Source organism: Danio rerio, chromosome 13, assembly GCF_049306965.1.
Source record: "Danio rerio strain Tuebingen ecotype United States chromosome 13, GRCz12tu, whole genome shotgun sequence".
In the NCBI taxonomy this organism is placed as follows: domain Eukaryota; kingdom Metazoa; phylum Chordata; class Actinopteri; order Cypriniformes; family Danionidae; genus Danio; species Danio rerio.
This window is the reverse complement of record NC_133188.1, coordinates 46,551,403-46,570,706: the sequence shown is the minus strand read 5'-3', so window position 1 is coordinate 46,570,706 and position 19,304 is coordinate 46,551,403. Positions and strand designations below refer to the sequence as shown.

The 19,304-nt window shown below is 34.6% G+C and overlaps 1 protein-coding gene across 3 annotated transcripts in view; it reads right to left on the bottom strand.

Moving 5' to 3' along the window:
• The window catches only part of cdh23 (cadherin-related 23), a 473,177-nt gene that overhangs the window by 246,374 nt on the left and 207,499 nt on the right, over positions 1-19,304 (bottom strand). For all 3 annotated transcript variants that reach the window (XM_073919489.1, XM_073919491.1, NM_214809.1), the window contains 1 exon segment: positions 6,068-6,180. In XM_073919489.1, coding sequence (XP_073775590.1) covers positions 6,068-6,180 — 113 coding nt within the window.

Below are 19,304 nucleotides of genomic sequence, written 5' to 3'. Positions count from 1 at the left end.
TCAGCAACTAATTGTTCGCTTAATAATTTTAAGGGTCCGCGTAAACCATGAGCAAAAACAAGCTCAGCAGGGCTATAACCCAATGATTCTTGAACGGTCTCTCTGATAGCAAACATCAGTAAAGGAAGATCTTCAGCCCAGTCTGAGTTGGACTCAACACAATGAGCACGCATCATTGATTTGAGCGTTTGATGAAATCGCTCGAGAGCGCCCTGCGACTGTGGGTGGTATGCACTTGACACTACATGACTTACTGAAATTCCTTGTAATACTTGTTCGAACAATTTAGATTTAAAATTTGTTCCCTGGTCTGTCTGAATAACGCGAGGTAAACCAAAAGTGGAGCAAAACTTTATCAGCTCTTTAACGATAGTTTTCGCTTTAAGATTTCGTAACGGTATTGCCTCGGGGTAGCGCGTTGCAGCGCACATTAACGTCAAAATATACTGATAACCACTTTTTGATTTTGGTAAAGGGCCGACGCAGTCTAAAATGAGGCGCTCAAAAGGCTCTCCCATCACTGGAATAGGCTGCAAAGGAGCTGGAGGGATGTTCTGATTGGGTTTCCCAGCGATCTGACAAACGTGACACGCACGACAAAAATCTGACACAGCAGAGCGTAAACCAGGCCAATAAAAATACTTAGCTACTCGTGTAAACGTTTTATTAATGCCCAAATGACCAGATAGAATGTGATCATGAGCAAGTTTAAGAACTGCTGTTCGATACTCAGAAGGTAACACTATTTGGTAATCCGGACTAAAACCCACTTCTTTAGCTTTTTGTGACAGCCACTTACGCATTAGTACGCCTCTGTCCCAGAAGTATTGCACACCGTCATCTGTGTCGCTCTCTACTTTGCCCTCGGCAGCTTCAACACATCGCACAAGAGAAGGATCCGACCTTTGAGCTTTACCAAGTTGTTCTCTTCCCATAGACAAAGCCTCGTGACCAGTAACATCATCCGTTTTAAACACACTGGGTTGAACAGATAATTTAAACTCCGTTGGATTGTCTGGAAAAGACATAAATGTGTCAGATAAATCAATATCACTACCACTGTTTCGCGCCTGTGCACGAGTAACTGCGCACGCAGAGAATATTGAAGGAAATTTAGTACCAAGTTCTACCTCACAAACAGGACGTGCGGCCACCACTGGATGAGTAAAAACCTTACCACCGGCCAGGTCATTCCCCAAAATTAAACTGACCCCTTCTACTGGCAGTTTTGCACGCACTCCCAACTGAACTGGACCTGAAACCAAATCAGATGTCAAACACACAGTATGAAGAGGAACTTTTACACAGCCCAGCTCTATGCCACGAACCAGCACATCAGTCCCAGAGTAGGTTTCACTTGAAAAAGGTAGCACATTTTCAAGAATAAAAGATTGAGCAGCACCTGTGTCTCGCAAGATGTTAATGGTTTTCGTTGCAGAATCAGGGTTAACTGATACAGTGCCTTTGAACACAAATGGAGAGAAAACAGAAGCATCTGAACAACTTTGATCATGACTGTTAGACACCGTCTCAAGAACCACATTAGCTACACTTTTAGATTTTGTGTTTTTCTTCTTCCATAATTTACAGTCAGCAATCAAATGATTCGGGTCTAAACAATAAAAACAAACCCTTCTATTTTCGATATTCTTACCCTGCTCTTTACGCGGCTCGATGGAGCGCGCACCAAATTTTGAGTGCGTGAAAGTCTTTTCAGTGTTCACAAGCACTGGCGCACCGTAACTTTGGCTAGAAGCAGAGGAAAAAGCAGTCTTATGAGTGAGCGTGTATTCGTCTGCCAACACTGCTGCAGCTGAAATAGAATTCACTTTTTGTTCATTAAGATAAACAACTAAATTGTCAGGCAAACAGCTCTTAAAATCTTCTAGCAGAATTAATTCTTGTAACTGCTCAAAAGTAGTCGTTTTAGATGCTGCGCACCACTTCTCCAGCAAAACTTTCTTGTCGCGAGCAAAACTAACAAACGTCTGCTTGACAGATTTAGTGTAATTGCGAAACTTTTGTCTATACGCTTCGGGGACAAGTTCATAAACCCGCAGCACTGCAGCTTTCACAGAGTCATAATTTAGAGATTCTTCAATAGGCAAAGAAGAACAAACCTCCTGCGCCTTACCTACTAAACTGCATTGCAGCATTAACGCCCACATATCCTTAGGCCACTTCAGCTTCGCAGCGATTCGCTCAAACGCAATAAAATATGCGTCAACCTCTGACTCTCTAAAAGGAGGGACAAGCTTGATATGCTTACTTGGATCAAACAGAACAGCTGATGTACGTTCATCTCTAGGCTGAGTCAATGCAGAAGATACAGCAGGTGGATCAATAAGTGAACTAGCTTCCTTTTGAGTCATCTCAAGTTTACGAATTTGCAAAACATGATTTTCGTGTTCTTGTCGTTTAATTTGTAACTCTAATTCTTTAAGTTGTATTTGCAATACAAGATCAGATTCAACTGTAACGGAATCAGCCGAAACAGACGCCTCAACAGCGCTCTTCTCCATCTCAGTTTTTTGTTCACTCTCTTCACACAACAACCCTTGTTTAACCAATTCAATAAATACAGCAGATTTAATTACTTGTTTAGAAGCAGTACTTACTAGAGAAATATTCAAAACATCTGCAATCTGCAATAGATCTCTTTTACGGAACTTATTAAACTGCTGCACACTCGGATTTGAAATGAATTCATCAATATCTAACTCCATAATGAATCAAGACATACATCTGAAATTCCCTTTCAAATATCAAATAAACAGGGTTAACTGAATCTTCAAATACAGCATATTTGAGAGTGCCAATAAGAAACATCCAAAAAGACTATAAACAACAATTGTATATGCTCAAAAAGCAAACAGGGCCTCAATTGTCATTTATACAAACAAAAACCAAATAGACGAGCCCCCAATTGTTACGAATTAAATTAAAAATCCTTAATCAAAAAGAGATGTAACCAAAAACGTAACAAAATAACAGGGATTAAAAATATAATCCCTGGTGCCCCCGCGCTCTCTCTTCCCAAAATATACCAAAAACACAACCACTAAGAATTAACAAGAAAATATGATTTATTTACAGAAAATAAGGAGCAAAAATAACATCAGGAGGGGTTCAGCCAAAATAAATAACAATAAACCAAGCTATCTAAATTAGATTAAACTTCCCTAGAAAACAAATAAAATAAAATACAGAAAACTTACCTCCCTACTAACAAACACAGGAGAAAACGAAAATAACAAATAAGGCACCAAACCTCCCTACATGCTCCAAGCCCGACAGGGAGACAAACCGGGTTTCAATCGCCGGTTAAAAATTTAACACAACGGCATCTCAATATACATTCAAACACTCATGGAATCACGTTCTCCACTGAGTACAAGCGGGGAAGATCGAGAGAGAGCGGGGAGCCATCGAACCCATGCTCTCTGCAGGTTTTTATAGCCACCGCCAATCCAAGCGCCAATCATGGTCCGTCCCAAAGTAATCCGCTGCACCTGCGAATACTTAGAGTGAGAAAGAGAGAGAGAGCGAGAGAAAGAGAAAGAAAGAGCGCGAGAGCGCAAGAGAGAAACCACACACAAGCCTACACTACACTACTCGTAACACAGAGCAAATCTGCTTTTGTGTGATTTCATTCCTCATTTAAAATCAATGTTGACCTTGAAACACTACAGAACAGATTTTAATAATGCATTAGTGGATTTGAATCTCACACTGTGTTAAAAGACTTATGATAAAAGGTTTTAAGAGCTTAAGGAACTTAACTGTTCTGTTTCCAAGTCCCAATCCAGCTTCTCCACAAATCTATGAACAGTTGTTTTTGTTCTATTAAGGAAAATACTCAAAGAACTGGTCCAAACAATGCATAAAATATGGTATTTGTGCATGCTATGTGTGTGCAGTGTAAGTAGATTGGATTTTCACCTGTTAATGCGAGTCGAGCATCTTTAAAAGCGGTAGCGAATGATATCAACTCTGATGCTTTTATTTCAGAACAGACTTCAGCAGAGTTCCAAACCTTAAATCTCAAACACAAGGACTAAAAATCTTTTATATTGTCATGTAGCACAAGTACATCGCTTGCAAAAATCATGCCATGGATATTACATTAAGATGCCTGCTGGTTTAAAAGGGTCTAGATCAGTGGTTCTTGAACTTTTTTCATCAAGTACCACCTCAGAAAAGAATTGTCTCAATAAGTACCACCAAAATGAGCAGTATTGAAATACAGTAGCATAGTAGGCCCAGTAAAGCAGCTACAACTCTGCACAGTTAAAAAAGTGGCAGATTACCTATATACCAGAAATATAGGCTTTATGTCATATATGGCATATTATACACATCATTTTTGATAAATTTTGAAATGTGTGTAGCATGTACACGACATATTTTATTCCTCTGCGTACCACTAGAAAGAAGCCTGCGTATCACTAGTGGTACACGTACCACAGTTTGAGAACCACTGGTCTAGATTTAAAGAAGAAGGCCAAATGAGAACTCTTCTGCCATAAACTATAGTAAAACAACTTGTCAAAAAGAATTTAAAAATGGAACCCTGCGAACAGATTAAATACACCAATGGAGAAAAGAGCGCTCTTATTATAAGCGGTGAGTCAGCGCTTTTTTTTCCTGGTCATTGCACCTTTGCTGTGTGCAGTGTAAATGCAGACAATCGGATATCAGTCACTTCTAAAAGATGATGTTGCAGGTCATCAAAAAAATTGGATGCAGTTACAAAATTGGACTTGACCATCAAGATCTGCAGTGTGTATGCAGCCTTAGCTAGTTAGTTAAACTGTAAAACCCAAAACGTTAAGGTAACTCAAATCATTTGAGGAAACTGATTACAACAAACCATTTAAGTTCAAAAACTAACCCTAATGAGCTCTGAGAACTTACTTTAATTGAGTAAACGAAGCAGTTTGAGCACAGTAAAACCCATAAATGAAAAGAACTCAAATAAACTGAGGGTCCCACTTTATATTAAGTGGCCTTAACTAATATGTATTTACACAGGAGTTAATAGTATGTTACAATGTACTTATTGTGTGAACACATGTATTTACTGTGTACTTGTGCTTGATTAAACACATGTAATTAACTTTTATAATTACATTTGTAAATACACTGTTGACCATCCCTTACACCTTAACCCACCCTTAAACCTACCCACACCAGCAAACCTGTTCATAACTCAACCTCTATCCCAATTCAAAAGCACCACAAGTTTTCTCAAATACATCATAAACACAGTAAGGACATTGTATGTATTTTTTTTATGCAAGTACATAGTAGTTAAGGACACTTAATATAAAGTGGGACCCGACTGAGTACTGTAAAACCCAATGAGTTAAGGCAACTCATACCGTTTGAGGAAAGTGATTGCTACAAACCATTTGAGTAAAAAAAAAAAGTACTCTTTATGAGTACTGTGAACTTACTCCATTTAAGTTGAATTTAAGTAATGTGGTATTTAATTAACCCATTACCTTCAACACTGAGTTCAAAACTCTTTTCAAATGAGTAGAATTAACTTTCAGTAAATCTTGAGTTAACTATACTCATTTTATCTGATAAAGTTGACTGTTGGGTTTGACAGTGTAGTTAAAGAACCATTATTTTGACAAAAACTCTGAATGTGTATCTGTTCTGATGTGTATCTTTTCTCAAGGCAGAACAGGAGGAGCTCAAATGGAACTGATATGAATACGAACACTGATTTAGAGCCCCTTTAGAAGCTGGAATTGAAGAAAACAATTTTAAGGGGGCCTATTATGCCCATTTTACAAGATGCAATATAAGCCTCATGTCTTCCCAAAATGTGTCCATAAAGATCCAGCTCAAAATCCTCCCAGAATTTATATTAAACCATGCTGTAAAGGCTGCTTTTGGCTGAGTTCTTCCATGCGGTTTTGAGTTTCTCGTAATAAACTGACATTCTCCTCCCCTTTCCAGAAGAGGGCGGAGCCTTTACAGCTAGTGCCTCAGTTAATCCAGCAACAGCAAACAAAACACATTAGAAAAAAGAAAAAAAAACAATGAGTCGCACCTTCACTGTGATGATGAATCCAGATGAGTACAGTGGGTTTTCCCGGTCCAGCTGTCCACTCACTGTCAGGGATCCGCTGATGTAATCAAGAGCAAACATGCTGTTGGTGTTACCTGATGAATACAATAGGAAAAAAACAATGACTTTTAAGGCAGCATTTGGGTCAGAAGATGCTTCTGTTAGCACTGAATACTCCCATTTTAATCACTAGAGTATGTATCCTCATTAAATTCTGAACATTTCTCAACATTTGGATATTTTAATTATTGGAGGGTCATGATTATAAAGCGGTTAAATATCTGAGCCCAAACTTAAAGGTTGTAGGTCACAATCCTCAGAGGCGCGAGGGAAGCGGAGGGTCGTGGAGTTCCCTAATCACCATTCTGCCCTAGAGCAGGGCATGTAACCTCCGCTCCAGGGGGAACGTCCCGATCATCAGCTTTAAGCCAAGGAATTAAAAGTATTCATCTATCTGGTATGGCAAATTCAAAGGTTTAAAACAAAAATGGTATAAATTTTCTCATCAATAAAGACTGTGGTATCTATTATTGTTATTAGAGAGCTATCAGTCTGTGAGGCCTTTGCTAAGACTTTGCTTTTGCAGCCAACATGTTTCTCTCTACAAGCATAAATTATTATTATTATTATTATTTTATTTCAATTGTGCTCCACTGCATTTAAATCTGCTTTTGCTCAAGGTCTTAATTGTAATTGAAAGCCATTATAAACCTTAAAAGCACATATCCCTATTAGAATATGTAATATTAACTATTTGTTATTTTTGATGAATTTTAGCTGTTTTGCTGAAATACAACAATTTACACAGTGAAGTTTATGCCTTGTTTAGAGACATATTTCTTTAAACATACACATTAAGCAATTAAAAGATCAGTTAAAAGCCTAAATATAATATATAAGGGCCAAATAGTATAATACACTGTAAAAAACACTGTTAAATAAACAGAAATGTTTTTAGGTTACTTTAACTAATATTACTGAGTTATTAATGTTTCAGCTACATTTTTTTTTTTTTTTTTTTTGTTATACAAAGCTTAACTTAGTGAAGTTTATTTATACACTGATCTTGAGGAGCATGTGCTTATGATTGATCACGGCTGGTCCTGCATTAGCTAACACATAATTCACCAATCAAATGATTCCTTACTACTTACTATAAATAACCAGAATTTCTTACTTTAGTTATCTTCGGCTTGAGGAATCCCCCTTTCCACCCCTACTCCTCCCCTTTTATCTTTATAGGGTGGCACGGTGGCCCAGTGGTTAACACTGTTGCCTTACAGTCAGTAGCTCAAATCCTTAACAGGCCAGCTGTCGTTTCTGTGCGGAGTTCTCCCCGTGCTCACATGGGTTTCCCCCAGGTTCTCCAGTTTCCTTGCAAAGTCCAAAAACATGTGTCATAAGTGAACTGATTGATCTAAATTAGCACTACAGTTGAGCTCTTAACCAGCAGTATATCTCTATGTAGCAATTTGTAATCTGCCATCAGCTCTAAATAAGGGGGGAGTTCTTGAGTACTACCTGAGCTCAAACTCCCCTGTAGCCATGCAAACAGGAGGGAGGCCTGGGCTCAAGGATCATGTGAGCTCAGGGCTCTCTCCCGGTACAACATGCCAAACATGCTTTATAATCAATCATCAGCTAAGTGTGAACTCTTTAAATATTTTAGTCAGCTTAATTGATGCAATTTTAAATATGAAATTTTCTCTCATAACTAAAAAAATTAGTCAGGAAAATTTTTACAGTGTATATGGATCATTTCAATGAGCTCTAACGAGCTCTGGACATGATGAACTGTATTGTTTTATTCACAAATCAGCTAAAACAGGTAAGAGTGAACAATCGATTTTGGGATTTAGGAATCAATATCAATGTCTTAAAATGTTTAAGTTTCAAACGTTTCTAGCTTAAGTTCACTGTAAAAAAAAAAAAAGTTAATTAACAGTTTTCCATATTTTAATTCACGTATGGCTGAGTTTTCATGATTATCTATTCTTTTGAATTGAATTATGGAGCCTTGATGTTTCCTTCTGATGTTGAAAAATTTGGAAAAGTGATTTTTATTGACATTTTTAAGAGTTTGAAGTGACAATCTGACAGTTCCTTTTCTGTTATTTTACAGACCTATTTATTTATTTATTTATTTTCCTTCAGCTTACTCCCTTATTTATCAGGGGTCGCCACAGCAGAATGAACTGCCAACTATTTCGGCATATGATTTAAACAGCGGATGCCCTTCCAGCCGCAATCACACACTGCCGCCAATGTACAGTAGCTCATCCAATTCAACTATATCACATGTTTTTGGACTGTGGGGGAAACCGCAGCACCCGAAGGAATCCCACTTTAACACAGTGAGAACATGCAAGCTGGGACTCGAACCATTGACCTTCTTGCTGTGAGGGGAGAGTGCTTAACCACTGAGCCACCATGCCACCCTCTGACCTACTTAAATACAGTATAACAGTTCAAGCTAAAATGTCAATAAAAGTCACTGTCAAACAGTAGAGTTGCATATTTAACATCTAAAGTCGACAGAGCGGAGATCAAGGTTCATTTATGCAATTCATAACCATAAATAAATAGAACACATCTGTGAATCACAAAACACAGTGTTAATTAACAGATATCTTTTACAGTGTTAATAAAACCGCTGTATTTGTTCGGTACACATACAAAAATTGTGGGTCAAAAAATACATGATCTTCTACAAACGGTCACTGTAATTTTGATCATGCCAGCCTAATAAAACTCCAATAAATCAGCAGATCTTTTCACTTATATTGCAAAGTACCGCTGAGGATTTTCCAAAATGAAAAGGTAGGACAGAGACTCCATACAGTATATCAGATTATGCAGATTTTAATAAACTATCACAAAGACCAGCAACAGAATTTTATTACTAGGGCTGGGCGATATGGCAAAAATGCAATCTTGATTAATTATTTTCCATATTAAATGATATATATTTCAATATCAGTTGTTAATGCTTTCAGACTTAAAAGAGTATCCCAACAATGAGTAAAATCACAAAAATGAGAGGGTCCAGTAAACAGCATAACTTATTTTCGGTGGCCGATTATTTTTGGCGGACGAAAATTTGGTGCCAATATCTCCAATATCAACACACTTCTAGATTTCCACTGTTGCACATTTTTGCTGTGTGATTGGCTTTTAGATCAATATAAAGTAAGAAAAAAAAAAGTCCAGAGCTTCTCATTGTTATCAAAATAAATTTTATCGCGTTTTGATATAATATCATTCATCGGCCCTGTCCTAATGATTACTCATACATTGACGTTTTTTCAACAAACTCAGACTCTGAACATGAAGATGTGCTGCTACATTATACTTCAGCCTTTTGGTCAACAAACACAAATAAAAAGACAGTCAAAAAGTTAGAAACAGGAATCAAATTCTTCATCTGGCAGACAGCAGGCGTGTGGTTTGGGACTGGACCTCTCTCTGGTCTGAGACAGAAAGAAAATAATATCTTCAGACTCTGAGAACGGCAGCCCTGTTAATTAATCTGTTACTCCTGAGATATCATGCTGGTTTTGGGTAATTAGTTCAGTGCTGGATCGACGGCAGTGGCCCAAACTTGAAGGCTACAATAGAGCACTACATTGGCTTCACTATTCTCCTCTAATTCATTCTCCACTCAAAACACTTTATACTCCCTGGATAAACTCTTCATCTCATTAACACCTCGCTTTCCTTAATTATATGATATTTCAGTAATTATTTTCATTCTTTCTGTGTGCGTCCATCACTCACAGCTGCAGTGTCTCTTCACTGCTATCTAATTAAGTCCAGCAGATGCGGATGACACAGAGAGTGGCACGCAATTTGTCTTTTCCTACAACCGTTCCTTTGTTCTTTATGACAGATCTCCTCACCTCTGTACAGCTCTCATTGTGTACAATCATGTGCTACTAAGCCCACCCGTCAGTCTCCCAATTGCTCTGCTTTTTTATACTGTACAGTCACATTAATAGATTCAAAAGTACAATCCTCCACAACCCCATTACCACCTTCAGATAGCCATTGGTCATGGTTGTTTGTCAGCAGTTTTGTAATGCGAATGGAATTTGAATGTTAGAAGATAAACAAGTTTGTCAAGATGTTGAATGCTGGCTTGACAACGTTTTTTTTTTTTTCCAATACATACAGAAAAGCCAATATATATTATATAGATAGACAGAATAAACAAGGCAAATAATTAATTGTACAGATAACAAGAGAAAGAAAGAAAGAAAGAAAGAAAGAAAGAAAGAAAGAAAGAAAGAAAGAAAGAAAGAAAGAAAGAAAGAAAGAAAGAAAGAAAGAAAGAAAGAAAGAAAGAAAGACTAAGAATTAAAGGATAAAAACAAAAAGAAATACTGATAAAATTAGTAAGAAAGAAAGAGCTATTTAAAAAGAAAATGATAGAACCAAAAAGAAAAAAAGAAAACTAAAATAGAATAAAGCTCAACATAATAGAATATAATAGAATAGAATTGAACACCACATAATACAATAGAATTAAATAGAATAGAATAGAAATGAATAGAATATAACAGAATAGAAATTAGTAGAATAGAATAGAACAGAACATAATATAATAGAATATAATATACTAGAATTTAATAGAATTTAATAGAATAGAATAGAATAGAATAGAATAGAATAGAATAGAATAGAATAAAACACAACATAATAGAATAGAATAAAATAGAAATGAATAGAATAGAACACAACATATTAGAATAGAATAGAATAGAATAGAATAGAATAGAATAGAATAGAATAGAATAGAATAGAATAGAATAGAATAGAATAGAACACAACATAATAGAATAGAATAGAATAGAATAGAATAGAATAGAATAGAATAGAAATGAACAGAATAGAAAACAACATTAAAATAGAATAGAATAGAATAGAACACAACACAATAGAATAGAATAGGATAGAATAGAATAGAATAGAATAGAACAGAACAGAACAGAACACAACATAATAGAATAGAACACAACATAAAATAGAATAGAACAGTACACAACATAATAGAATAGAACACAACATAATAGAATAGAACACAACATAATAAAATAGAATAGAACAAAACATAATAAAATAGAATAGAACACAACATAATGAAATAGAATAGAACACAACACAACATAATATAATAGAATAGAACAGAACACAACCCAACACAACATAATAGAATAGAATATAATAGAAATGAATAGAATAGAATGGAACACAACATAATAGAATAGAACACAACATAATAAAATAGAATAGAACAGAATAAAATAGAATAGAACACAACATAATGAAATAGAATAGAACACAACACAACATAATATAACAGAATAGAACAGAACACAACCCAACACAACATAATAGAATAGAATGTAATAGAAATGAATAGAATAGAATGGAACACAACATAATAGAATAGAACACAACACAGTAGAATAGAATAGAATAGAATAGAACAGAATAAAATAGAATAGAACACAACATAATAGAATAGAACACAACATAGTAGAATATAATAGAACACAACATAATAGAATAGAACAGAACAGAATAAAATAGAATAGAACACAACATAATAGAATAGAACACAACATAGTAGAATATAATACAACACAACATAATAGAATAGAACAGAACAGAATAAAATAGAATAGAACACAACATAATAGAATAGAACACAACATAGTAGAATATAATAGAACACAACATAATAGAATAGAATAGAACACAACATAATAGAATAGAACACAACATAGTAGAATATAATAGAACACAACATAATAGAATAGAACAGAACAGAATAAAATAGAATAGAACACAACATAATAGAATAGAACACAACATAGTAGAATAGAATAGAATAGAATAAAATAGAATAGAACACAACACAGTAGAAAAGAATAGAATAGAACACAACATAATATAACAGAACACAACATAATAGAATAGAACACAACATAAAATAGAATAGAACAGAACACAACATAATATAATAGAACACAACATAATAAAATAGAACAGAACACAACAATAAAATAGAATAGAATAGAACACAACATAATAAAATAGAATAGAAAAAAACACAACATAATAGAATAGAATAGAATAGAATAGAATAGAATAGAATAGAATAGAACATAACAATATAGAATAGAACACAACACAACACAACATAATAGAATAGAATATAACACAACATAATGGAATGGAATAGAACATAACATAATAAAATAGAATTGAACACAACATAATAGAATAGAATAGAATAGAATAGAATAGAATAGAATAGAATAGAATAGAATAGAATACAACACACAAAATAGAAAAGAAAAGAATAGAATAGAAATAAACTAGTGCAAAAGAACAACAAATGAATGATTAACAGTCATCATCCTCCATGTATAAACTTTTCCTCATTGCTCCAGCTCTTCATTTAGTCCAGTCCAGTACCTGCACTCTTCATTCAGCTCTTGATTATTGCTCTGCTGAACTGGCCACAGCCACACCACCTCTGCTGGACTGAGCTTGTTGAGCATGCATGAGCGACTCAAAGCGGCTCTGCAGAGATAGCTGTGATTTATACATTCAAATAGCAATCTGAAGCATCTTCGTAATGGAAATCAAACAAAGGGAGGACCCAGATTGATTGAGAGTGTACGCTACTGAGCGAGTCTGCTAGCGTGAATATATTGGCTCCTCTGGGCATCGCCGGCCAATTAGAACACACACTTTAATTCACTTTTCCCAATTGCCCAGTGTGAAATCAAACGCACAGCTGAGAGCAACGCCGACCTGATGGATTCATTCAAATTAGCATGTTTGGCTATTCGGCTGTTCAGACCATTGGCTGATTTGAAATGATAATCCTTATCTGGCAATGCACAAATATTTCTTCAAGTGAGAAGATGCTGACTCATCTGTGAGCAATAATTATCAACCACTACTAAACACTACTGTTGAAACTGTTGAAACAGTAGTTGTTAATTCTTTTCAAAGGATAAAAAATAGATACATAAACAAATAAATGAGAAATATTAGAATTATTACACAATTTTTGAAGGATAAAAAATAGATAGATGGCTGGACGGACAGACGGTAGGAAGGAATGATGGATTGATGGACATAGATAGGTTGAAAAATGAAAAATATTAGAATTACACATTTTCAAAGGATAAAAAATGAATAAATAAATGAATACATGAAAAATGTATTAAAATATTAATTTTTTTCAAAGGATAACAAATAAATAAAAAATGTTACATCTATTACATATTTTCGAAGGATAAAAAATAGATAAATAAACAAATAAATAAAAGATTTTTTTTAAAATATTCCACATTTTCAAAGTATAATAAATAAATAAATAATAAAATATTGAAACTATCACACATTATCAAAGGATAGAAAATAGATGAATGAATGAATGAATGAATGAATGAATGAATGAAGTGAAACATTAGAAATATTACATTTCTTCAAAGAATAAAAAGATTTATTTAAAAAAACTAATAAAATAAAAGAAATAAAATAAATGAAAAAGATTAAAAGATGAAAAAAAGAAAAATATTACAACTATTGCACATTTTCAAAAGATAAAAAAAGAAAAAAAAGGTTAAAAAAATAGGTAAAAATATGATTTAAATAGATTTTAAAAAATAGATTAGAAATAGATTTTTTTTTAAATTACAATCCAAAGCAAAGCAAAACAAAACAAACCTAAACAAAACAAAACAAAACAAAACATTATTTCTGGAGCCATAGCTTTGTGTGATGAACAGACTAAAGATCTTTACCTCCATGACATATCTCCAATGTGTTTTTACAGTGGGCAAGACATCTTAACATACTGCACTTTAAGAAAATACATGCAATTACAACAACAACAAAAAAAGCAGGCAATAAAAAAGATCATTAGGTTGATTAGGTTGACAGCCAACATGTTGCAAATCCTCATAATGAAAACAAATTAAGAAAACGTGCTACAATATCTCACAACACAGGTTGGGTGGGACCCAAAAAAGTGACAGACCCGGCTTATTTTTGGTTATGGTTATTTAGGCCCACAACTTCACTAAGCAAAAGTTACAGCACAACAAGCAAATCACAGCCAGGTCTGTCACTGTTTTGGGTCTCCTTGAAAGATTTCCATTGCGTTCCTGTTTGCATGTGTTGTGAGAATTTGTAGTGTGTTTTCTTAATGTGTCTGGGTTGTGAGGATTTGCAACATGTATGCTGTCAAACCGATGAAGATCTTTTCTAAATTTGCTGGTGTTGTTTGTAACTTTACATCTTTTCTGAAATTCAGCTTAGCATTTGACTTTTTGTCCAGTCTAAAGCTTCACAAGCACAATCACTAATCATTTTCTGGAGAAAAAAAACTGAGGTTGAGTAAATAATGCTAGATTTTTCACTGTATAAACTATTCCTTCAACTTGAAGCAGATTAATAATTGAAAACTGATATACTGTAATGTGTCAGACAATGAGAGCAGTGATTTATAGATGTTTATATTAGGCTGAAATAAACAGAGGAGCAGAACGATGCTGCTTTCCGCCTGGCAGAACAAAAACTCTCCCCAACAGAGATTGACATCTCATCAACACACAAAGTGACAGCAGAGAGAATTCAGTCTGTTAGAGAAATCAGCCGATGGAGAGAATAAGGAGTGGAGCTGTGCAGGAGAGCAGATAGTTCAGTCGGTTTAATCCTGCTGAGAGTGAACAGAGCTCAGCCGCTGCAGCTTAAGACAAGCACACTAAACACACAGCAGCCAACATTACACATCAGTAGCTGGAGACTGCCTTTCAATACACACATTAATGCAACTCATTCACTGTCTATTAGATGGACCATTTAATGTGACTGATTTGTTGGCCATTCTCAAATTTTCATCACAGTAAAATTGAAATTTCAATAAAATAATGAAAATAATTGTACACTATATATAGTTGTGCCTCGCTATAACGTGGTTCACCTTTCGTGGTTTTGTGGATATATTTTTAGTGCAATATGACATGCTTTTTTTTTTTTTCCACGCACTGTGTTCTGTGTCCTGATTGGCTGTAGACAATTGTCAATTGATCTCCTACTTGACTCCTGTAAAGTACAGAATGCAATCAGCCTGCCAAATTAACAATTTACAAATTAACATCACAAGCAGTGTGAGTTTCAACATGGATGCAAAAAGGGTTATAACTGTCCGCAGCAAGACCATTGTAAAGGTGGTCACACACCAGATCAAGATTACTATAGTTAACATAAATAAAAAATAAAAAATAATTAAATTGATAAACCTTGTTAACTAAAATAAAGTAGTTTTTTTTTTTATAAAATTAACTGAAACTGTATTGTGTACACACAAAAAACTAACTGAAACTAACTAAAATTATACCAAAAACGTCCTTCGTTTTCGTCTTTGTAACTGTTTTTAATACATACTGTACACCTCTTAAAAGTAAATCTATTTGCCTCCCGCTTAAGTTGTTTGAGTCTGTAATCCTGCTGCCATTGGCCAGATAAAGCCGCTCCTCCTCCAGTCATCCTCGCTGTTGCTCCCGCGACAAAAACAACGGCTGGACAAGACAGCAGCATGGTGACAACATTAAAGACATTTAAAAGTATGAATTTAGCACATTTGAGGGGTTTTATTTACATATTAGTGATCGCGATTGCGAACAAATCGTTCTTTTTAACCGGATCTTCTAAGTGAACCAGTTAAACTAGTTCACCAAATTGAATTGAATCATTTCAAACGATATGCGTCTCCAATAACGTTTAACCTTTATCACCCAACTGCTTCCATTTTAACATGCCTGATACCCCCTCTGACTCGAAATAAACCAATGTATACTGAGATATACAGTTAGAACAAAGTTAGAAAAATTTTAGATTCCAAAAATGACAAGAAAAAATATTACGCACGCACGCACGCACGCACGCACGCACGCACACACACACACACACACACACACACACAAATTTAATTCATTTTTATTTACTACAAATTTAATTCATTTTTATTTACAACAAATTTAATTTATTTTTATTTACTACAAATTTAATTAATTTTTATTTACAACAAATTTAATTAATTTTTATTTACAACAAATTTAATTTATTTTTATTTACTACAAATTTAATTAATTTTTATTTACTACAAGTTTAATTCATTTTTATTCACAACAAATTTAAATCATTTTTATTTACTATAAATTTAATTTATTTTTATATACTACAATTTTAATTTATTTTTATTTACTACAAATTTAATTTATTTTTATTTACTACAAATTTAATTCATTTTTATTCACTTTAAATTTAATTTATTTTTATTTACTACAAATTTAATTTATTTTTATTTACGACAAATTTAATTGATTTTTATTTAACGACAAATTTAATTGATTTTTATTTAACGACAAATTTAACTGATTTTTATTTACGACAAATTTAATTTATTTTTATTTAACGACAAATTTAACTGATTTTTATTTACAACAAATTTAGTTAATTTTTATTTACGACAAATTTTATTCATTTTAATTTGAACTTTTCATTTTAAACCTAACCCTGGGAAACACCCATACACTCTCGCATTCACATACACACACATTCATACACTACAGACAATTTAGTTCACTTATGCAGCATGCTTTGAACTCTGGGAGATGCAAACTCGCACAGAAACACCAACTGGCCAAGTCGGGACTTGAACCAGCAACCTTCCATCGTGCTGCCCCCTTCAAAATTCAACAAATCAAAATAATCAATTTTCCTATTCGGGCCTGTTATGTTAATAATTTGCCACATGATCAACATAAAACAGAATTCACCACTTGATCCTATATGAAAACACAGAGAAATGATCTACACTTCCAACATGCACTATTTGTCATTTATAGCAGCAGTTTCCCGAAATATTCCTCATCTAAAGCCACAGCGCTATGTGTGCTGACACTCTGCCTCCCAGACAGCACTTGTTTACCTTCGGTTTGTGAAGGCGCTGTAAAATCAATTAAAGTCACAGTCCATCATCTGCACGTCTGAGCTTAGCTGAAAGAAGAGGAATGAGACTCCACTGCCCTCAGCTTATGTTAGCGCGGGCACCTGCTATCTCTCTGTTTCAGACTGATTTACTACAAGAGCCGCGTCGCCAGCCTTGATCTTAGCCATGCTAACAGAGCGACGCAAATTAGCTCGCAGTTATGGCTTGGTGAACCTGCGCAGCAGATAGCCACGCTTTGTCGCATCTATCAAGCCATTCAGGCAAGAAATTAGTGGACACGCCGTGAATTAGTGAATAATTTCATTAGGCTGTCAGCGAGCAGGAAAAGAGATGCGGCGGGGGTGGGGGGAACGGCAGGGGTTTTGGCGTCAGCTGAAATATTTCAAAATAAAAACAAATGACAAAAATGCAACTCACTAGTTATCTAGCAATGACTAAAGTCAAGTGACTCCTGCAGCTTACCGACTGTAGTTGGCGACATGTTACAGACATGTATAGTAAGCAAGTCATTAAACCGATTTGTTTAAATTGCAGAGTCATTCAAGAATAAAACTATGGTGTCAGTAAATCATTTCTTCAATAGATTTACTGTGATTCACTGAAACATTTGAGACCTCATTCAGAACTCTGAAGACTTGGAGGACAACACATACACTTAATACATTTCATTGAACATGTGCACATACACATCACAATACTACAGTTGAAGTCAGAATTATTAGCCCGCCGGAATTATTAGCCCCTCTGTTTATTTTTTATCCCCAATTTCTGTTTAACAGAAAATATTTTTCACAACACATTTCTAAACATAATAGTTTTAATAACTCATCTCTAATAACTAATTTATTTTATTTTTGCCATGATGACAGTAAATAAAATTTACTAGAAATTTTTCAAGACACCTCTGTACAGCTTAAAGTGACATTTAAAGGCTTAACTAGGCAGGTTAGGGGAATTATGCAAGTTATTGTATAATGATGGTTTGTTCTGTAGACTATTGAAAAAAATTAGCTTGAACGGGCTAAAAATTTTGTCCTTAAAATTGTGTTTAATAAATAAAAACTGCTTTTCCTCTAGCCGAAATAAAACAAATAAGACTTTTTCCAGATCAAAAAATATTATCAGACATACTGTGAAAATTTTTTTGTTCTGTTAAACATCATTTGGGAAATATTTATAAAAGAAAAAAAAAATCCAAGGGGGCTAATATTTCTGACTTCAACTTTATATAGCTGCAGGTTAACTATGTTTATATATATTATCTTTAACTGTTAAAAGCTATAAGTTGATTAGATAAAGTTATTAGTAACTAATAAAGTTATGCTATCTAGTAACCTTAACTTTTCTGAATTTGATTGTAATGCAATAATGTGCACTTTTTGTGAAGCTGCTTTGAAATAACAATTATTGTGTAGGCCTAAACAACAATTATTATCCAGCCACAACCCAGTACTGGGAAACACCCATACACTCCTACATTTTACACACACTATGGCCAATTTTGTTAACCCAATTCGGAGCACCCGGAGGAAACCCACGCGAACATGGGGAGAACATGCATACTTTACACAGAAATGCCAACTGGCCCAGCCCGGAGTTGAACCAGCGACCTTTTTTTTGCTTAAGGCAACAGTACTAACCACTGAGCCACCGTGCCACCCTGTGAGGAATTGCTGCAGTTGTATTTGAATCCTTTACAAATTCGATAAGCCCCACATGAGCTCTCATCTAGTGAAAAATACCATAAGAATTACAATTTAACATGTATTACCAGTATTGTTCCGGCTGTTCAGTAAGTTCTGTTATAAAATATTCATCATAAAAAACTTTTTTTACTGTTTTTAAAATAAGAACAAGAATGAAGAAGAATTTTCTTCATAGTTTCAGACCAAAAGAAAACTCCCTAAGTGTGCGTACAAATGAGTTTGTTACTCAACAAACTATGATTCCTCAATAATTTCCATACCAAAGTTGATTCTAAATTCACTAAAAAGTAGGGATGTCCAGATCTGATCACGTGATTGGAAATCGTGCTCAATCACACGGTTAAAACTCAAACAGAATCACGTTACCTCTCAATCAGGACTCGAATATACATGCAGTTTTTATGAACCATTTTACAGTCAAAAAATTATTGGCCCCTTTAAGCTTATCTTTTATTTGATTGTCCAGAATATTATA